This window comes from Carassius auratus, chromosome 36, assembly GCF_003368295.1.
Source record: "Carassius auratus strain Wakin chromosome 36, ASM336829v1, whole genome shotgun sequence".
Lineage (NCBI taxonomy): Eukaryota > Metazoa > Chordata > Actinopteri > Cypriniformes > Cyprinidae > Carassius > Carassius auratus.
In genome coordinates, this window is record NC_039278.1 from 13,056,186 (window position 1) to 13,079,848 (window position 23,663).

Sequence of the window (23,663 nt, forward strand, 5' to 3'; positions counted from 1 at the left end):
TTTAAAGCATATTTAGAGGTTTATTTTCACATTAAAAAAAGTCTCATTATACCTTCTTATTTCAAATGCATTCACACGACTCTGAATTGCTTTGTTTATTTTCAGGTGTCAGATAAACTCCGGCTAGATATTGTCATATATTTATGTTAGCAATAATCTAATCTACAATAAATGTGAAGTAGAGGATGTTAAAGATAAAAAACTAGCTATTGTGTACAGCCAGTTTTACGATCAAATGTTCTATCTTTAAGAAAGTCAGACAAAGACAGTTTCAGGAAAAGGGAAAGAGGTGCTGAGACTAACATGCTCAAAGCAATCTTCTCAATGGACATTGTCATAAATAATTTATTTATGACCATGCTATAATTTTCTCTCATATTCAGAGATTACTCTCATACTTACCATTGCCTTTAGTTCACATTTTGTTGTCCTGATTTGTTTATAACCTTAGAGACGTTCACATATACTTATAAAGAGAAGACACACAGTAGATGCTTGAATTTGGCTTTATTTCAAAACTAGAAGATATTCAAAGATATGTATTGCATATATTGCATTATAAGATCATATACTTTTTTTTTACTTTTTTATATACACACACACACACACACACACACACATATATATTAAAATGTAAAAACAGACAGACAGACACTGAAAAAGACAGACGGACATTGAAAACCAGACAAAGATTCTGTAGTTATGTAGGTAATTCTATCTATTTATTAAATGTATTCATTGAAAGGATCCAGAAAAATGTATCAGTTTTAAGCAAAAAAAAAGTATATATATTTTTTATATTATTTTATTTTAATATTTTTTCCATTCAAATAAATCCTCAATGAGCATTAGATACTTATTTCAAAAACGTTTAAAAATCAAAGTTTTAAGGATTGTATACAATTTTATATTTATATTATTTATATTAAAAGTATTTTATTTAGAAAATATACCTGTCATGAGCAGTAGCTACACAAGGTGGGGCTGTTCAACCAAGTTATTAAAACATTTTTTTTTTTTACTCTTTCAATGCCAGACACGTGGCGGCACTGCAGGACAGTACTTGTAGATTTCTGCAGCCCCACCTACTGTTTTGTCACCCTGTAATCACCCACAGCTGAGGGGGATCTTCTATCTGGATACACATACTCACACACACACGCCGCTCTCTGTCTCTCGCCCACTCTCTTGCTCTAAGCCTCGACACAACGTTGTGATGATCATTACAGCAGTAGTGTTAGAACTCATGCTGACAGGCTCTGTCTATTAGTTTGATTGAATGGATTTAATCAGTATGATTACCTTGTGCTGTGCCTGAATTCTCTATGATATCTGTACAGTTGAAAGCAATAAAAGGCTAAGAAAACTGATCCACCAGAAGACTACACTAACATCTTATGTCATCTTATGCTGTGAATAAGGTGTTCACCCTCATGTCGTTCCAAACCTTGATAACTACATTTAGCATGATATCTGAGCTGCCTTTTTCCACTAAATGACAATGGGTGGTGACTATGTGCTGATCCAAAAAGACCAAAAGTAAAGCAAATGTAGTTCTTGCTTCTGTGGTAGTTCCTAAATATATTCCAAGTCCTCTTAAAACATTTCATAAATTTGACTCAAATGAAAGTTAGTGTCACTGGTGTAATAGCTTTTTGTTCATATTTTGAATTATATATATATATATATATATATATATATATATATATATATATATAAACATACAGTACTGTGCAAAAGACTTAGACTACTAGTATTTTCACCAACAACAACAACAAAAAATAGTTTTAAGTCAGTTACTTCTATGTTTTGCTGTAGTGTCAGTAGTAAATATCAGTTTACATTTCCAAACATAATTTTTGCCATTTATTGTAATAATCCAGTGAGACTTTTGTTTGCACAAGGAGTCTGACAGCAGCCAGTGCTCCACACAGAGATCTGATCTCATCATCATCAGTCTGTCTGGAATAACATGAAGAAACAGAACAAACTGAGACAGACTCAATCCAGAAGAACTGTGGCAATATCTCCAAAACACTTCAAGAAACCTGCAAATTTACAATACTGTGCAAAGTTTTTAGGGACTTATGTAAAAATGCTATAAAGTGAGGATGCCATCAAAAATAATGCTATAAATAGATTTTATTAATTAACGTCTATTAACTCAACTAAATTAAATCAACATTTGGTTCTGAAAAAAAGCTTTTGTCCTAGGTGCACTTGTAAATTGTTTTTCAGGTACCTTTGCAGGTAGGTTTTTTGAAGTGCCTTGGATGCCAAACCAAAGGATGAAATCAGGTGACCTACTAAAAAGAAATGCATCTGGGGTGAAGTGCACAGCGAGAACAGTTCGGAAGAAGAGAGTTATACAAGCCACACCCACTGTGAAATTTGGTGGAGGATCGGTGATGATCTGGGGGTGCTTCAGCAAGGCTGGAATTGGGCACATTCATCTTTATGAAGGCCACATGAATCAAGCCATGCACATACAAGGTTGTCCTTGAAGAAAACTTGCTTTCTTCTGCTCTGATAATGTTCCCCAACTTTTTTCCAGCAGGACAATGCTCGGTCAGGTCAATCAAGGTGTGGTCTGTGATCAAGTCTCATCAAATTTCTACAATTCTCCCACTATGATCGCCATCGCTGTACATGAAGACGATATTGATACACATCTTCTTCCAGGCAGATTCGTAACATCCTGTTAATTATTGATGTCTTTTATTGTCTAATTATTGTCCTGATGGCGAAAATAGGATGGCATATTTGAGAAAATCATTTACTAATAAATGAGATCCACCCCCTCCCCCAACAGTTTTGCAATGGAAAGTTAGATTTTTGTGAATTAAATCACATTTTAATGTATTTATTTATTTTTGAATGAAAGAGGACAAACAAAGCATACTTATTTGCACAGTTACTCTGCTCATATTTACTATGGACGGGGTAATAATTCTAATAATATATTTATTTATTTATTTTTTATTATCTATATTTCTTTTTTGGGGGAGCAATCCCATTAAGGCTTCTACATTGCTCTTAATTTTGATATTTTCTATTTTTGAATCACAAGCACCATTTGGTTATTTTTTCACCTTTTTTATTCCTCTTTAGTTACAGACCATTAATTAATCAAAAACAGAAGCTCTCAGGTTTGTGTCTGATGAAAAGCAGCCGTGTTTATGTACAGTATAGTATTCCCAGCAGTCACCATGTCACCAGCGTTCTGTTCTGACTAGCGTCACTGTTAAGTGCTCCAGCCTGTCTGAGTAGCCATGCATCACATCGCTCACATGTCTTCTCAGGGTCACTCTCCCCGATTGGCTGGCTGCCAGTTTCAGCTCTGCTCTTTTCTCAATGAAACGTTCAGTGAGTGTGATTTACGCTGTCCTAACGGCAGTGGAAATGAGATGCAGCAGGGTGCAGATGGCAAATGCACACAAAAACAAAAAAGGATATCAAAGCATAGGATCAAAGCAAATGTTAAAGGTATGGTTCACCCAAAAATGAAAAATCTGTTATCATTTGCTCTCTCATGTCATTCCAAAGCCGTATGATTTCCTTTCTTTGGTGGGACACATAGAATAGGGGAGTCAGTAGTATAGTAGTATGCTATAGTGCAATTTATTATGAAAGGCATAATAGCTGTTTTATGTTTGTGTTAAGCAAAGAGATTTAACTATTTCTTTCATAAGTCTTTTTGTCTCCTGCACGAGACAAACACATGCTCATCAGCAAAAATCCTTTAAGCGCACACCATGAACACATACTTTTTAAATCTCTCTTACCCATTAAGAAAATGGTATGCAAACAGAAGACTGGACTTAATACAGTGTTTTGCTAAACACATCCTTCTGCATTACATGCTCACTCAAGCTCTCACAGTTTGGGGTTTATTTGCTGCAGCCTGTAGTAAAATGAGGATGCTCTTTTTTTGTTTTATCCGCACCTGCTTAATGTTCTTGCTTTTTCTGAACAAGGACACTGAAAATGGGTCATATCTTATTATTAATCCTTTCTCTATCATGCAAATTTTATTTATCTATTTTTGTTCTTTCTTTCTTTATCTATATATTAATACACTGCAGGCTATATTTATACAATATAATTATTTGTTTTAGTATCTATATATCTGTCTGTCTCTTTTCGTTCTATATATCATTCTATCTATCGTTCTATTTATCGATCTATCTCAAGATTGGTCCACTGATCTATCATTCTGTCTAGCCATGGATAGTTCTATCTGTCAGTAAAAGTGCTTTTCTAGTTAAAATGTATTTCCTTTTTTTTCTGAATTTAAATGGACTTAAAATTCTGATTCAAGTTCTAAATTGTGTTTTGTTCTTTAATTCAAATGAATTTTGAATTCAGGAAAAGTTTTTTTTTTAATAAATTGTTCACAATTAATCTACAAATTATTTCCAGGGAGTAAATGGGGTCCCTTTTGAGTTTATGTTAAGATCTCAGATTCATTTAGACCGAAAGGACATTGATGCATTGCGCACACACAAAAATATACTTCCTTCTCTCTCCTTACCCCTTCCTTTTCATTTCCATCTTTCTCTAACTCACATCATCAGACTCCTCCCCCTCTCTCTTGGCAAGTGTTTTCACTTTAATTGAAAGGCCCTAAGTGATGAATCAGGGCTGATTTGCCATTTGCAGGAACAGGAAAAACGAACGCTCAGCACACTCGCTAGATGCATGGATGGATGAAAAGAAGAAAGGATGGAGGGAGGGATCGATGGGCTGACGTGGTCTCATTGCTCTCGACCAGACTCATTCACCATCTCTCCTGCTTACTCATAACTTACCATCCACCTCTGATAACACCTCATGCTTTTAAATAATTTCCTGCCCGTAATATGCTCTTTTCATTTTTCTTTCTCTCTTTTAGTCTGCAGTGCTGTCTGTTCTTTTGAACCATAAGAATTGTCAGCATTTATGTAATATATCTTGAGTATGATCCATTTATTTTGTTTACAAATCTACTAGATCGTATTGAAAGAATAGTTGTATTTTCCTTGCAACAAAATACATTTTGAAAAAATGCTGCTAATTTTAAATGCTTAAATATCTAAAGAAATATGCAATTTTGGCTCCAAATGGTGTAGTTATGACATCTGCTAGCAGTGCCCGGTTAATTAGCCATATCTTGACCTCCTAGTTTTTGCTTAAATATTCACCCCCTTCTGTCAAATGTTTTTCACTCTCAGATTAAGAATATACGGAGCCCCGCACATGACATGCAAGAAAAATAAATAAATTGTGTGCACGATTTACTGATTATTTCCCTCGATTAATAAATCATGTGCACAATTTAGCAAATCGAGGAAACAAAAAAGTAAATTTTGTGCACAATTTATAAATAGAGGGAACGAAATAGTATATTGTGCACACGATTTAGCCTACAATTTTTTTTCCTTCATGCCATGTGCAGGACTCCATACTAATAAAAGTGGGTAACAGATGGAACGACTCGTTCTTGTTCACACCTCTGTAATTCTTCTCTTATCCACTGTCATGGATTGCAACAGCCAATTTTGGCAGCATATCAATGTAAATCTCAGTGCAAATGCCACACAAACATAATCTATTGTTAATCGGGTAGTTCACCAAAAATAAAAACTCTTTACTTATCCTCAAGTTTTTCCAAAACTTTATGCATTGCTTCTACAGAAGGATTTTTATTTTGAATAATATTTGTAACCAAACAGCTTAGGGTTTTATTGACTTCCATAGTATTTTTTTTATTTAATACTATGGAAGGCAGTGGGAACATTCTTACCAACATTCTTCAAATTATCTTTTTTGTGTGTGTTAAACCAAATAAAGTTATTTTTGGGTAGACTATCCCTTTAAAGACTGATTAAGGATACAGTTTATGTTATGTAACTTTACTTTGTGAGTGTGTGTGGTTATCTCAGCAGGGAGTTGAGACATGGGGATAAAGTGGCCACACCAGCTACTGTACCTCGGGTTCTTGACTATGCAAATTAAGTTTAAATGCATGTGTATTTATATTGTAGACACATACAGTGTGTGCAAACACTCAGCATGTGTGTGTACGTGTGCACATGTTTGTAAGTGCTGATCCTTCTCACTCCATCTTACTCCACAACAGTCTTAGGCCATTAGCTGAGGGCAGCAGTGAAGTCTGACCCCACCATTCACTTTCTCCACCTCTTGGTGCCTCCCTACACCCATCCCTACTCATCAATCAGTTCATCAATTAATACACACTCAGTCCTTCAGCAAACACACAGAACAGCCAAAAAAAAAAAAAAAAAAGACCAATCTCCTAATTGTTGTGGCTCTTCTTCCATCCTCTCCCATTCCTCTCTGTCATTTTATCTCTCATGCTTTCCCCCACTCATTAACTCTCTGTCTGAAGACTCTATCCATTGAACACGATCTCATTGGTCTCAGAACTGAAACAGATACAGATAAAGACAATATATTTAATGTAACTTAATATAAAGGCAGTAATAATAGAGTTGTGTTTTTACATAAGCTGAAGTGATATTTTTTGCTCCACCTAAATGTATAGCTTTAAATACATTTTGTTCTGCCTAAAGTAAAAGTAGAGCTGCTTTGCTGTTTTTATTATATGTTTTCAATCATATAATAGATGAACATGATCAACATGCAAAGCATGCGAGAAGGATAAGACAAACTACAATTAACCATAAAATCATATGTAATATTAAATATTTAGTATTAGCTAATTGTATATTATATTGATGTATATTTATTTGATTAAAAAATACCACTGTTCATTGTTAGATCATGCTAGCCCTGTTATAATTTTTATTATGTATTAGTAAGTGTTGAAAGTGATTATTCACCCAAACATTCTGTTATCATTTATTCATCATTTTATTCACCCTTCCATTATTCCAAACCTGTGTGATTTTCTTCCTTCATTTGTAATGTCATATTTTGTGTTCCACAGAAGAAAGAAAGGCATACAGGTTTGGTTTAATCTTCTGTTTATCTATGTAAGTGATGATTTCTGATCATTGTATGGTACATACATATTGGAGCCTTATACTGAAGTACCATGGTACTCAACGCATTGCCTAATGAAATATTAACCAACAGAACAAAGGCCAGCATGCAACGGTGCTGAGATGTTGTGTTTGTGTGTACATTTTTTGTTCCTGAGTCTGATTAAATAAAAAAATAAAGTTGTATAATATAGAGGAGTGGACACTAGGGGCAGGACTTTCTTGGTTTGGACATTCATAGGAAAAAACATCAACTTGCTCAAATTTACACTTGGAGAGGCTGCAGAGAGTTAAACAGATCAAAGTTTAATAGCTGGGCTAATATGCATGGCTACTATGAATTATTTAGGTTTATGAATCATTCAGTGAGAGATGTCTATTATTTGACACACACACACACACACACACACACGTGTATATAAGAAGTATTAATAATTATAATACATTAATATAGTACTTTAAGATAAATATTATACAGCACATATTAATATAACAAATTAATATTTACAATACATTTATTTTATATTAAGGACAGAAGAAAGTGGTTGAGTAATGCTCATATAAATTAAGATAAATAGTATTTTGAACACTGTTTGATATACGCAAATTGTTGAATGCTTCATGATTTCATATAGCAACTATAAATGTAGTCCAGTTTGTAGAAAGTAATTGGAAATATATAAAATAATTAATTAATTAAAAGAAAAATATTTAGTTTTCAGATGCTACTTAATTTGTTATTTTATTTTCAAATTTTTGTAGGTGTCCTAAGTGTCTTAATACATATTTGGGCCACTGTATTGTCCCTTGAATCCTGATCTCTCCTGTCAGTGCAGAAGAGCGAAGTTTGAGTATAACTATTTCTCAAAGACTTCATAAGAGCAACTTGCTCCTGGGATTATAACGACAGCATCTATTGCCACAAGTGCAGTCTTGTCACATCAGATTCCTTTGATTGACACCTCCAAGCTGGGGCATTTATTCTTGCTGTGGGTGAGCGAGGTGCTTTTTAATGTGTTGCAGTCACAGAACAGTAGAGTAAGTGAGTTCTCGAGCATATTCTAACCTCTTGAGACAGCCTATAAAGGGGCTACACATACCTCCTGCTGCCGTACACCGAGATAAGCTGAGGATGAATCTATTGCACTCGCTAGCATGGTTTAAATATAGTAGCCCCCACCCAACCCCCATCTCCACATACACGCTCTTTATTGCTGAGGGACTCATGGGTTCTTGGCAGGTGGTGAGTTTCTGTGCATTCTTATTGTGCTTTACATGCTGTTTGACTTATTTCAGCCATTTCGAAATGCCATGAAAATGCTCATGAAAAGTGATCTAAACCACAGTGTCAACATAATGAGTGGCTCAGCATATCATTCCAACTGTTTTTATCCAATTATTTCGTTTTTATCTAATCATTTCTTTTCAAAGTGTTTCTTCGAAGTTAAGATTGTCAATCATTAAGTGATAATTGGACTACATTTTACAAGAAAATACTATTTCACATTTAATTTAGTGTGCTACTTGATGTTTTTTTTTGTGATATTTGTTAGAGTTTTCTGTAACACTTTATTTTACAATGTCCTTGTTACATGTTACATGTATCTTCTATTGTAATAAGAGTAAATTATGCATAATTACTGTACATGCAATTAACCCTAAGCCTAACCCTATTATTAACCCTAAACCATTATTAAAGGAATAGTTCACCCTGCAATGATCATTTGCTGAAAATGTATTTACCCTCAGGCCATCCAAGGGTTTGATTCTTCATTGGAGCAGATTTGGAGCAATTTAGCATTATATTACTTGCTCCTTATGGTTGCTGTCAGAATGAGAATCAAAACAACTGATAAAAACAATTATTTATAACTGTTTTGGGCTGTGCATAATATGTGCATATTTCTTTCCTGATTCAGACAAGGCATCTTTTTTTTACTGGAGAAAACAGTATTATGGACAGGGGACCCATATTTCATGGAAGCAATGAAGTTAAAATTATTTTAATGATAAATTTGTTTATTACAAACGTGTAGATTTTTCTACACAAGACATTAATTGATGAACTGGAGTCATGTGGGATTATTGTGATGTTTTTATCTGCTGTTTGGACTTTTATTTGCTGTTTGGTGAGAAAGTGATAAAGTGCTAAATTTCTCATCTGTTCTGATAAACAAACAAATTCATTTACATACTGCATTGCCTAAAGATTGGCAACTATTCAGCAAATGTTCCTTTTTTTAGTGAAATATTCTCATGAGTACATGTTGTTAATCAATATTACACACAAGTTACCCTGCCACAACATCATTGCTTTATGACGGTAGAGTGTGAGCTTTCCATTTGGATATGATTCTCACCACTTGCTTGTGGTAGATGTAAGGGTTATCATGCTTCATGCTATGTGCAGTCAAAACCCCATCTGGTAACCCTGAATATCCCTGAAGGACCAGAGCTTAGAGAGCAAGTGGTTAGAGAGTTATATGTCTTTCCATTCTAAACAAATTTACACATATTTACATTCCCATCTTCCTTTTCCCATGCATTCTGATCCATTCCCTCTGTTTCTTATTTTACTTGAGGCTAGATGAGTGCAGAGAGACAGGAAGTGGAAGGATGGAATGAAAAAGGAGAGGAGCAGGCAGGGGAGAGAGAGCAAAAAGCAAGCCAGAGTGAGAGAGAGAGAATGCGGGGGAGCACTGGGTGCTTCCTGCAGGGTTGCCGTGTAAACGCAGTCTGAATGACAATTGTGCACATCAGGGCCCCAGCACGACTCACGGCTCAGCCAGAAACACAGGAACACATAGCATGCTGTTACATATACATGCACGCACACATGCTGCACTGAATGCACACAAGATATATTAATATTGATTTTTTTTTAATTCCTTATTTTTCACATCTGAACTGGTTATGATGCAAATATCAAAAATTTTGAAAATGTTTTTGCTGAATGCTAGCAGCTAATAGTCACCTATGTGCAGTGTGTGCTGCAATGGTGATTCCTCTCTCACTCACTCTCCTTACTTTACTCTACTTTACTGGGCTGTGTGTTACAAAACCTTTTGTCAAATTGTCTCCCCAAGCGAATGCATTAGGCCTTAATTAACCATGTCTCTCAACACGGAGGCTGATCATCTTTGTTGCATTACACCAGGCGCTCCAGCAGATACGCTACAGACTGCGCATCCACACCTCTTACGACACTTATGCTCGCCCACTACCAGAACAACCACTCCACCCCCTCAGCGGGAATCCTCCCTTTTTATTGCATTGTTATGGGCAGCTTGACACGAAAGCTCCTGGAACAAGTGCACTGACTAATCATGCTTTACCTGCAAAGCTTTATTTCTGATACTGAGTTTGTTTGTTTTTATTTCAGGACCACGGATAATGCAGTTTCAGTGCAGGGGGATAGTTCATGGTTTCAGCACCATGGACAGCGTTAGTGAATTTTGACTGCAAATATTGTGATTGCTTTCAAACACAACATTCCCAAATTCAGTTCACAGCCCTTTAGTATGCCACCAGCTGTCTTCAGATGGAATTCAGACACGTTTTCTCAGCAAGTTTAGCTCGAGAGTAAACCCAGGGAATTAGCAACCAAAGGCATTTCAGAGGCTGGTGCCAGGAGGACAGATGGGCATGATATGAGCTGAGTGTTTTTAGGACATGCACTCTCTCCTGAGTGTCTTTTCAGGCTGACAAACTGTCTGTTCAGGGAGAGAGAGAGAGTGTCACATTGCACTGTTATGTAAAAACATGGTATTTGCTAACTGTACTATAAGTTATCTGATATATTCAAAAAAATCATATTGTGTTTTAAAAGAGATATCATGCATTTTATTCAACTAAACATTGTTAAAAATATTTCACAATTTTTTTAAGATTATGTTTTTATAACATTTATAATTTATAATAATGTTTCAGCAGCCATTACTCCAGTCTTCAGTGTCTTATGATCCTTCAGAAATAATTCCAATATACTATTCTGGTGCTCAAGATAACATATTTTTGTTGAAACCATGATACATTTTTCAGGACTTTTTGATGAATAAAAAGTTAACATTATTAAAGTTTACAATTTACAATATATAGCTTATTTATTTGAAATATTTTTGTGATGGAAAAAAATATGTTGATTAATATTTCTATGTTAGTATTAGAATTTTATGAAATACAGTAAAATATTTTTTCTTACCATGTATTTATTTAGCCGTAAATATAACACATTTATAGTGTATCATAGCGATTAATTATAGTAACATTTACAAGAACACTGAAAAGACCCCACAAATCCATACTTGGTCAACAAGTACACACTCCCTCTTCCGGCAAGGTGTATGACTCAGACACAACACGTATTGAGAGATATGAATCCATCCGTCGCCTTTGGAAAATATCTCGTCTCACACAGTTTGCGAGAAGCAAAATGGCACACAGTGCTCGTTTGAGTCTCGTCTTGGCCATAAGGAGGAGTGAGGTGGAGGATAAGCGAATCGTTACGGGGACGCGCGTCATGTGCTGCAAGGCTTGAGCACGAGCGTTAAATTGATCAGATGCTCTTAACCCGCCAGCTGATCTGAGGAGGATTGCGCTCGTTTTCGATTTTTTCCGACAAAAATCAAACTTTTAAACCCGAAAAAAATATCTCGTCGTCCACCGAGGCGACAGAAACCTCCTCGAAGAGGAGCATTTTGGGGTACTTCAGGATATGGGTGCCTCTTGGTTCTTCTCGGTTACCAAAGAAGATGCGAGCTCGAGCTTCAATCCACGCGCTCCAGCGCCTCTCCAAAACTGATGATGCTCCTTTCAACGACCACCGTCGGATTTTTCCCGTCTTGGATTTGTCTACAGATTCTGGAGTATAGATGATAGTTGTTTTTAGCGAGGAATTGAGGGAGAAACCGCGACATATCATCCTTATATCTTGACATGGTGTTTTTTGTTTTCCCAGAGCGCGCTCACGCCCACCGTGTTGGACCGATGTGGCTGTAAAAAAAAAAAAAAAGCAAATAAACTTAAATGACTGAAATCAACAAATGTCACCGAGGTGTGGATTTTTTTGGGGAGGCCCCGTCGTCTGCATTTGCCAGAGTAATTCGAGAGTTTTGCGTAGGGGAGGCTGAATATTGCCATAGTAGCCTGTACCCAACATTGCGGATACCACAAAAATAAATAAACTATTAAAAGGTTTTCACCATTTTTTTCTATTCTATTTCTGTCTTGTGGATGTGAAGAAAAAAAAATAGAATTCAACTATTTGAGAAAAACACATTAGACCTGATGTAGTTGAAGCCAATTTACATGTAATGTATTAACGCAAGTATGCTAAAAGGATCTGTTTGTACACCTTACAAATGGCAAGACGACCCGCACCGAGCTGTTGAGACGGGAAATACTTCTTAAAATGTGGATCCCACCCTCCTGAGGAAGATAATCCGTCGACATTTTATCTCTTTATGTTTGACTATTTGTTTGACTATTTGTTGAGCTGACTGCACGATTGAAAGGACACACTCCCATCTATCCATCCATCAATCTCGTTATCTGAGTCCTTTTTTGGCGCTGACACACTCTCTTACACACATTCCCCCATCCACTGATCTTGTTTGGTGCTTTATGATGGACATTTCTTAGCCATGGAGATCAGATCTGAATGTCTGTGTGCTCTATGCTGAGGCGAATGGGGTGTAATGTTGTGTTGTCACCCTGAGTCTTCACCCCCTTCTCGGCTGCTTCGTAACGATTGGCGTTTGGTGTCTACAGAATGGCTCGGTTCGGAGACGAAGTGCCGGGCAGGTATGGCGGTGGGGGCTCCGGTCAGGGGGGACCCGGCCGCGGCGGCAGCAGGCAGGGTGGCCCGCCAGGCGCCCAAAGGATGTATAAGCAATCGATGGCCCAGAGGGCCCGGACCATGGCCCTCTATAACCCAATCCCGGTCCGACAGAACTGCCTGACGGTCAACCGCTCTCTGTTTCTCTTCAGTGAAGACAACATAGTGAGAAAATACGCCAAAAAGATCACCGAATGGCCATATCCTTTACTTAATCCAGACCTGAGGGCCCATGGGAACAGGTACAGATCTGTAATATGTTATGTGCTGGTGGTGGGTCTTTCAATGGCCCCTGCTTCCTCAATTCCTTCTAGACATCTCTGTAATGTAAGTTGTTAATCATGCATTTAAATAATTATGAATAATTACTAGCCATGTCAAGATTGTTATTAAATAGCTATTTAGCTGGTTATCATTAGTTTTAGTTCATTTCACAGTTCCAGCTTTCTCTATATAAATTCCATACATAAGTACCATACACTCTTAAATATGAAGCAGCGATAGTTCAGTTAAGAACATGCATGGAAACTTCCAAATGCACCAAGGTTCTTTATATTGAAAAAGGTTCTTTAGATCATTTATTTTCTTTACATAATGGTTCCTTTCACAATGGTTTAATGGAACCTTTCAAAAAAGGTTCTTTGAGGTATCGAAAACCCTTTTTGGAACCGTATTACCCTTTGATATATATATATATATATATATATATATATATATATATATATATATATATATATATATATATATATATATATATATTAAGACAAATACCATTTTAATACCACTGTAGTCTTTGGAATATGTTAAAATAGCATGCAAATACCAATATAAATGAATCATTAAGCATCATAGTACATATCAAAGTGCCTTGATGCTACCATTTGAGACCATCATGAGACAGGGTGTTTGCAAGTGTGGGCTTAACTTCTGTTTAGATGAGACAGCCCTGTTCAACAAAGCTAATGTAGATATTTTGAACATGTGTTTGCATTACTTCTGATCTATAGATATTCTTCTAAATAAGTTATTCCTATTATATTGTAGCGATTGTACCCCACCCTTTTCCATTTTCTATAAATCATCTTGGTGTACCATGAGTTTAAATTACCATGGTACTACCCCAGTACCAGGGTGGGCTAGGCTGTTCCCCCCAGGGGGCCTGATGTGCATGTGTTTTCATATCCATGTGTAAGCATGTGTTACTTGTATAGGTCTGTGTTCAGAGGCCTAAGGCTGCGTGGGTGTGCATGGTTTCCCACTGGTCAGGATTGGCGGAGTGTGCGAGTGACTGTTTGAGTGCTTGTGTGAGTGTGGAGGGGGGCTGCTGATGTCAGCATATGAGCTTTAGTGGACCCTTGCAGTGTGGAGTGGAGGGAAGCAGGAGGAACAAGGAGAGAGATGAAGGATGGAGGCTTAGAAAAAGTATTCTGAACCCAAAACTATGCTTTTTAATATTGTATGTACACTGTTGAGTGAACTGCACTGAGTGGTGATTTGGTCAGAATTGAGCATTGCTATTACTATTAGATAGTGAATTGTGAAAGATTATAATGTGTATAAAAACATCTATTTTAAAGTCAGTAAGAAACTATATTTTGAAAAATAGTTAGTTTACCTAAAAATGAATAATATGTCATTATTCATTTACATTTATTTCATTCCAAACCTTTATGACTTACTTTCTTCCACGAAACACAAATGTTTGGATTCCACTTTTGCTCAAAAAACAAAAAACAACAAAAAATATATATATATATAAGACGTATTTCAAAATATAATTTTGTGTTTCCCAGAGGAAACTCATACAGGTTTAAAATAACAGGTTGATTAAATTCTCACAAAATGTTTTATTTTTTGGATAAACTATCTCTGTACTATAATTTACTATATCTCATGTTTATTGCTGATTGTCATTTTCCAAATTCATTAAATAGTTGCTTGCAGACATAGACGGAGATTTATGTTTCAGTGGGTGAGTACCCACCCTCCTTATTTATTTATGTAATGAATGATCGATTGGTTAAACGAATAATAAAAAATGTGTTTTTTCATTCGGCGCCTATGCTTGCAGAAGACATTTTGCAAGAAATGTCTCATTGGAATAACCTAAAGAGTTCCTTTCACACTGAAAGTGCACATTTTGCGATATCGAAGCACTAGACCAAGACGATTCCTCTTCCCTGTGCATTCACTTATGCAAGAAGATCACTGTAATGCAATAGCAACATTTAGAGACTTTAAATCTGTTCTTCTCCCATGACTGGCAATTTGCCATGTGTTAAGTTCTCTGTAATATATTAGGTGTACGGTTACAGAGGCAGAGTACTTATACTAATGTATACTCCATTTCTTGGAGAGTTGTCATATGTAACTTGCCGTTGATAGAGGTTATTCAGGCCCTGAGATCACAGTAATTCCCCGTTACCATTTGGATTTCGTCAGCAGCAGAACTCTTCTATTGGTCCGTATCCTTAGCTCAAATTGTTGGCTTGCTGTTTATAAGTTCCTTTTCCATCAGAGTGCTAATGGTTTGCTAAAACAGTGCTGCGGTAGAGGTGTTAGACTGTTTTAAAAATACTCTGTCGGAATGATGAGTTTATAAGGTCTTTGCTTGTATGAATTCCAGTAAAAAAAAAAAAAAAATGTTCCTACGCCTCCCCTTTCCTTTTGCCATCTCTCTGTCTCTCTCTCTCTGATTCTGTCAGACCATCTGTTCGTTCTCTCTGTTGTCTGTATGGTGGTGGTGCTTCCTGGGGTTCTGCTGGACTCACTGGGCATGGGCATGTCAGAGGAAATGGTAAAAGAACGGAAAAGAGTGTTTTGGAGAGGTACACTAATTTTTGTCCCTTTGGACGTGTGTTTGAACGTGTGCGTTTGCGTGCATGTGTGATGCAAGTAAAACAGATTTGTAGCTATTCAGCCAAAGATAGTATGGTAGAGGCCAAGCTCATGGCCTTATTTTAAGATCGTGTTTTTTAAATTTACTTTTTTTTCTGACATTTAAAAATCAGTTCGATAATCTCTGTGGGTTAAAACTCACCCCAAAATCAAAAGATGAAAATAATAATGTTAATCAAATTAAACTTGTTTAAGTTCTATTAAAATTATTTGTTATTATTATTATTATTATTATTTATGACAGTTAAGCACATTCCCTCTCAAATTATCTTTTTGTAATGCGAAAAAAAAGAAAAAAAAAACTTTTTCTTAATACAGGAATGCTGAAAAATATTTATTTATATACACTACCATCCTAAAAGTTTGGGGTCATTATGATTTTTATTCAGCAAGGACACATTCAATTGCTCAAAAGTGACATTAAATACATTTTTAAGGTTACAAAACAGTTCTATTTTAAATAAACACGCTTCTTCTGAACTTTCTATTCATCAAACAATTCTGAAAAATAAATGTATTACTGTTTCCAAAAAAATAAAAAACAACAGTTTTCAACATTGTGACACCGAAGACTAGTAATGTGGTTCAAAATTTGAATTTGCCTTCACAGGAATACATTTTAATATATATTAAAATAGTAAGTTATCTTAAATTGTAACAAGATTTCAAAATATTTTTGTTTTTGCTGTATTTTTGATCAAATAACTTCAACCTTGGTGAACCTAAGAGACTTCTTTGAACTTACAGACCCAAAACTGTACAACCATATTGTATCACACAACCTGATAAGTCTGCTGTACTGCTTTTAAATTTAATATGATTCATGTAAACATAATTTTACTAAAAAAATTTACTAAATAAATTTTTTTACTAGAGATTTGTAGTTAAATTACTACATTAACTGTAATTTAAGAAAAATATGGAATATTGGAATATTTTGAATTATTGTACATTGTGGGGACAATTAGGAACGTAGTCCTAGGCCTGGTATATGAAATGCACTTTAAACTAATGCCTACTCATTGGACTCAAAGGAGAAGTTACCCATGTTAATTAAGGTCAATTTTGGAGGAAAATGTGGTTTATTAAAATGAAAAATAAATAATTAGATAAATATATTTAATTCTCTTTATGTTGAATTTTCAGAATTTATATATATATATTTTGCTAAATATATTTTAGAATGAACCTTTTTTATATATATAATAAACCTTTTTTCTTTTGATTTCAGGGTGAAATGTAATCTTGACATGTTTTCGTGACATTCACCCTTTGACCTTTTAAGTCCTGCTTTCATTACCTTATGTTAGTGGTCATGTCTGTAATCTGTTCTTGCACGGATGGAGGTAGTGACGTGTTTTAACAGAAGAACAGGGGTTTGTAAATGTCTCGGCTGGTTTCACACTGTGGCCTCCTGTCCAAGCTGAATGAACATTGCGTATCAGCGGTAACATGCAGTGGATGGATCATTGCTGGGTGAGTTAAGACTTGGTGGAGCGGCACAGCCTGTGGCATCAAGCACACAAACACACACACACATGGACTATGGCAGCTAAAACAGTGACACCTGTTCTGTAGGATCAGTCTCTTCAGGAGACCAAGGGAAAAAGGAACCAGGCCAGAACTCAGCACCAGACTATGGCATCACATGCACACACCATGTGGGACAGTCACGCTCCAGTGTGCAATCATACAGACACACAAGAATCGGATGCACACACACTCACACAGCCACACGAACGCCAGATACCAGATACTAAATCCATTGCTTTTCTTTGGCTAGAGAGCACAATCTGGCCCTCTGCTTCAGTGCAGACTTGAAGGGATACAAGATAGTTTGAGCAGAAGAAGCGTTCAGTGGTCTGTGTGTGTATGGGTGTATCTGAGTGTTACTCAAAACAGAAATACACCACAACATACTTCACAATGACAGTGTTGATTGTGTAACACTCTTAGATACACACATACACACCTCCTCTCTCTCTCTCTTTTTAGTTCTGTTGCACACTCCCACACAATTTCATATTGAAATGCTCTTTTTTTGCTTCTCAGTTGGACGTTTCCTTCCTTATTGCCATAACCTTTAGGTACCCTATGCTGTTTAAAGGTCTTTTTTTTTTTTTTTTACATATACCAAATCATGTTTTTTTATTATTATTATTATTAATTTTGTTGTCCTGCTGATCATTTTGCCCCTCTTTTAGGAGGAAGCCATTTCAAGAAAGCTTTGGGGTCATAACCTTTTTTCAGTTGTTATATTGTGAGAGCTCCCATAATGCTTTGCTAAACCACATTGAGTCTTCCGTTTGGCCCCAGGCAACAGCTGATTCGATCTCAGTAGATATAAGACTGTGATCTGATATAAGAGTTTAATTGTGATACTAGTAGCCATTGGCAAGATCTCGAGATGCCTGATATAAAAGTACCATACTGGGCAATATTAGAAATTAGGGGTATTTATACAGTGTATAATTTCTCCTATTTTAAGATTAAGATTTAAATGACATTTGCAGTAATCTGATGCTTATTAAAACGTAATATTTAAATGTAATTTAGGAAATGTAATCTTTAGTGTATCTCAAAATGTATATTCTTTTTTTATGCTGTACATTACAATGTAGTATCTTATTTTTAATATAAAAATATATAAAAAAGTAATATTAGTTATTTATCAGTTATATTATAGTCTTGTTCATCATGTTATATACACTACCATTTGCTACTTTTGCAGTGTCACAAAATATTTTATTTCAAATAAAGGTTGTTCTTGTAAATTTCCTACTGTGTATATATATATCATAATGTTATTATCATTCGTTATATGCATTGCTTCATTTGGACAAGGTGTTTTTCTCAATATTTAGATTTTTGTTGCACCCTCAGATTCCAGATTTTCTAAAAGTTGTATCTCAGCCAAATATTGTCATATCCTAACAAACCATACATCAATGGAGAGCTTATGTATTCAGTATAAATGGGCCCTTATGACAGGTTTTGTGGTCCAGGGTCACATATAGTATTGATGTTACTTGAGCACCAAATCAGCATATTAGAATGATTTCTGAAGAATCATGTGACACTGAAGACTGCACATTTGGTGAACATTAGAAACTTCTTTCAAACCAATCTTACAAATCCCAGACTTTTCAGTCTTAGTGCATATCTAATTTTTCTCCTGTCATTACCATATTTAAACCCTATAACCTTTGCATGAAATGTGCAACGATAACAGAAAGTAACTGTTTACAGTAAAATGCATCCACTTATGTTAATAATGCAAAACAGAATTTCAGCCACCTGTAAAAGTACATTTTAGACAAAAATATGGCTCAAATAACACCTTTTTTTTTGTATAGAAGAAGTAATGTAGGCCAAACCACAAAAATATGAGCTTCATATTTTAAACCTCTCAAAGTGCCTTGCCACATATACACAGATCCACTTTAAACATCCGCGGATACTAATGGTCTAGCAGCAGAACTTAAGTTAGCAGGTCTGGGTTCTAACACACTCTTAACGGGGGCAATGAGCACTCAATAGCAACACATTTCAGCACCAGATCATCTCTTATTTAACACAAACGAATGAAATTAATACTCTACCAGTCAACTAAAGATGCTTCATTTGAAATAGATATATCTGTTCTGCAAGATGTTTTAAAAAATTTAACCCAACTCGCATTATCAAGGGAGTATCTGTCTGCTTACATGGCAGGCGCCAATGCACATTTCCGAATCATGGCAGATTTATTTCCACCTATGAATGAGGCCTGAAACTGATCTGAGTATACCAAAATCCATGTGTTTTTTTTCACCATGCCTACACGTTTGTTGACCAGATCGGGGGAAAGTTTTTTGGAATTGGGTCAATTGAACCATGCAATGTAAATGCGGCTATAGACTACTATTTCATTGTAAACACAAAATGTATTTGTTTTTACTCAGTCACAGACAAAAATCTCATCTGTGGTAATTGACAGCATGTTACAGATGCTGTTGATAGAGCTTAAGTTGCACTGAACATGGAATGTTCCTTTCTTATGTGTGTGCATGTGCATGTGTGTGCTTCAGTGGGCACAGATTACCCTCATCATTCAGAGAGTTCTTTCCATTGTCTGGCGTGATGGGTTGGACCTGAGCCATTGGCTGGCGTCCAGAGCAGCTGTATAGCCTTAGTGTCACTGCTGTCATTGTAAGGAAAGTCTCACCTTATGAGCTCCCATGGTCCCCTCTTTAGTTTACTGTATGATTGTTAAAGACACACTTTGCTGATTTTATAGGGATTTTTTTTTAATGCTGTCATCATTTACTTCTGTGGAAAACAAAAAAAAAAGATATATCTTTTTTTGTATTCATTACAGGAACTGAAGATGTGTCAAAAAATTATAAAAAAGTACCATTAAACAAGTTTATCACCACCTTCAAGTTTTGTTGAATTTGTATTAATGCAAACATAAATGTACTTAAGATTCTAGGCAAATAGCATTTGTCTGTTTCTCACAAAAATCTATCATATGGCTTCTGAACACTTGGAATATAGCACATATGTCTGGACCACATGCTTTGTTAAATAACATGAGAGTGAATAAACAATTACAGCGATTTTAAAACTGATTAAATAAGCTAAAGAAACGCTAAAAAAAGAGCATACTACCATTTAGAAGATGTTTTATGTTTTTGAAAGAAGTGTGTAATGCTCACCAAGGCTGCATTTATTTGGTTTAATCAAGCAGTAAAAATAGTAATGTTGGGAAATATTTTAAATTTAAATATTTCTTAAAATGTTATTTTTTCACGTGATGCTAAGTTGAATTTTCAGCATCATTACTCTAGTCTTCGGTGTCACATGATCCTTAAGAAATCCTTCTGATATTCTGATTTGGCATAATGTTGTTGTTGCTATTATTATAAATGTTGATTGTTGATGATGATGTTATGCTGCTTAGTATTTTTGTGGACATTGTGATTTTTTTTAAATGAAAGAACAGTCGTGATTTAAGAAATAATTTGTAATATTATAAATGTCTTTACTGTCAGTTTTAATCAATTGCATGCATCCTTGCTGAATAAAAGCATTAATTTCTTTCAAAAACAACAACAAAAGAACTTTTGTATAGTAGTGTAGGTTGTAAGTGAAATGAATATGTTTTGAATAGGGCTGGGACAACGCATCGAGGTCATCGATGATTTATTTTATGAAAAAAAAAAATAAACACTCTCTGTATTAGCTTAAAGCCCTCAAGTTTACATTGGTTATTGTATTCTTTCAATTGCTCTAAACAAGTATTTTGGGTGACCTTTTTTATCGAATGCTAGACATCAAGTTGTTGTTATTTTCATCTGAAAGAAGAAGTAAGCTAGGCCCTATGTGTTCAGTTAGCTTGTTTCAGTAAGCTATGTGTTTTCAATGCTTCAAGGTTTTATTGAATGCTATCTCTATACAAGTGCAAAGTAATGCATTTTTAATCAGTAGGCTATTTTATATTTTAATTTTAAGAGCAATAAACATATATTGCAATATTAAGGAATTCATGTTTTTTTCATTCAGATATGTAAATCAACATGTATAAATTGTTAGTCAATTAATGGGGAGATAATCGAAATCGAATCAGTCTGAAAAAATTAATCGTTAGATTAATCGATGCATCGAAAAAATTAACGCTAGATTAATCGTTAAAAAATTTATCGTTTATCCCAGCCCTAGTTTTGAAGCGGAAGCATAAAACGAGTCCTAATTTGCATACTGTCCACCCTAAATAGTAACTTGAATACAATTTAGAGTGGATAGTATGCAAATTGAGTTGGAGTAAGTGTAACATATGGCAAGTCTTCACAGCTCTATGCCAAAATTGATAAATAGCAAATTCATATACTTCAGGTATACAGTGATGTTAAAGTTCATGAGCACAATTGCTTTGATGAGATCAGCAAAATGAAAGAAACCGACATACAGAAGAAGTCAAGCAGATGCTGCCGGTTGTGTTGTTTTGCTTATTTAACAACTTTTTCTTCACTCATTCTGCTGAATGATTTATCTATATGATATTTTTTGGTCTTTCAACCAGCCCTCATGGTTGCAGCAAGGCTGGTGTGTGTTTTATGCCCATTAATAATTACACCAGACCTTTCCATGTGACTGAAAGTGCCTTTGCCTCAGGTATCCACAATCTCTTTGGACTGTTTCTGGCCCTGGTTTTATATCTCGGCCCACTGGGTATGAGCTGAGCAGTACTGTTAAATATCACAGTGTGTGCTGTGAAGCATTTTCTGATTCTTTGTCATGCACGCTTTTGGCTCTTCTCCTCTGCTTAATGTTCCTTCCTTCCATGATAAAAACATGCAACTGTAAGAAGATCTCAACAGAAAACAATCCCTCCGTAACCTCGATGAGGCTGGAGGTACTGTAATATTGTCCCTTTTTTGCTCAGGAGCCATGTTTTCATCTGTGTCCTCAATCGATCAAATAGATATCCAGTCTAATTGTTATTTTGTGATTAAAACACTGCATTAATGAGAGGATACTAATAGGAGTGCTTATGTAAGGGAGGGTAATGATAATAATTACTCAGATGACAGTGTGATTTGGCATTATAGGGGCTGCTTCAGGAGAAACTGAGAGAGCAGAGATAAAGGGAAAGGAGGAAATAAAGATGAGTAGAGGTGGAGAAAGAGGAAGAGATTGGACGAGACCGTGTGTGTGTTTAAATCAGTTTGTATAAAAATAGAGCATCTATCTATATCTATCTATCATTTGTTTTTTTCTACAATTCGATCCATTGTTTCTTTCCATCGTTGTATTGCTCATTCTGTCTCTGTCTATCGATCTACTGTTCATTCGGTCTGTTGTTCTTTCGTTTTATGATTCTATCTATCTTTCTAACTATTTGTCAATCATTTCATATTATTCTATCTGTCATTCTGTTTATCATTTCATTGTTCTGTCTATCATTCTATCTTTCTATCTGTCATTTTATTGTTCCTTTTATCATACTGTTGTTTGTTCCTTTTACCATTCTATCCATAATTTTGTATTGTTCATTCTATCAGTGTCTATTGTTAATTCTATTTATAATTATTTTGTTTTATCTTCTACTATTTTATCAACCATTTTATCATTCTATCTGTTTTTCTATCATTTTTGTCTATTGGTATATCGTTCCATTCTGTTGTTTATTCTAACGTTCATTTTGTAGTCCTACAGTCATTTTATCATTGTATATTTTTTTTGTTCTATCTGTTGTTCTATCATTCTGTCATTCTATTATTCTATCATTTTATCTCTTATTTGTTATATCATTTTATTTTATATATCATTCATTCTGTTGTTCTGTCTATATGTCCGTGTCATTTTTTCTCACGTCTCCTCTCATTCTCGAAAGTATGGATGTTATGTATGTGTCAAATTCTGGCAGGAAGTTTATTTTTGAGTGGATTTTTTTTTTAAGCGCAGCCCAGTTCCCAATTGGGGTTTGGCTCCAGCACCAGCCCCGGTGGAAAAGCCGTATCAGAGCCAATTAATAAAGCCCTCCATTTCTTTTTTCTTTTTTTTTTTCGCTGTGTACAGTGGGATACTACTGCCCTCATAAATAAGCTCTGAGCGATCACTGGACAGAGGTCAATTATTTTGTGTGTGCACTTTTGTATCTCGTGAATGGGTCTTGAAATGTTGTTTCTTATAATTCCGTAAGATGAATCAAATTGGAACCACATGAGACTGTTGTCAAACAGTAAAAGTATAAAGTTATACCATTAACATAAATTACATGTCTCAGATAATTTGATTTTATAAAATCTGGAAATTATAATACCAAAACATTGTAAATAAAAAATTGTTGATCTGAAAAGAATTTGCTCTTCAGTTGATCTCAGTGCTGTCTAGGAGAACTATTTGAGATATTAAAGAGATCTCAGTTGCGGCTTTCC

General features: G+C 35.4%; 1 protein-coding gene across 23 annotated transcripts in view; it reads left to right on the top strand.

Annotated features, from left to right (window-relative positions):
- The window catches only part of LOC113055310 (voltage-dependent P/Q-type calcium channel subunit alpha-1A-like), a 118,308-nt gene that overhangs the window by 10,147 nt on the left and 84,498 nt on the right, over window positions 1-23,663 (top strand). For all 23 annotated transcript variants that reach the window (XM_026221528.1, XM_026221527.1, XM_026221515.1 and 20 more), the window contains exon 3: window positions 12,777-13,043. In XM_026221528.1, the coding sequence (XP_026077313.1) occupies window positions 12,777-13,043 (267 nt within the window). The remainder of the gene's footprint in view (window positions 1-12,776; window positions 13,044-23,663) is intronic.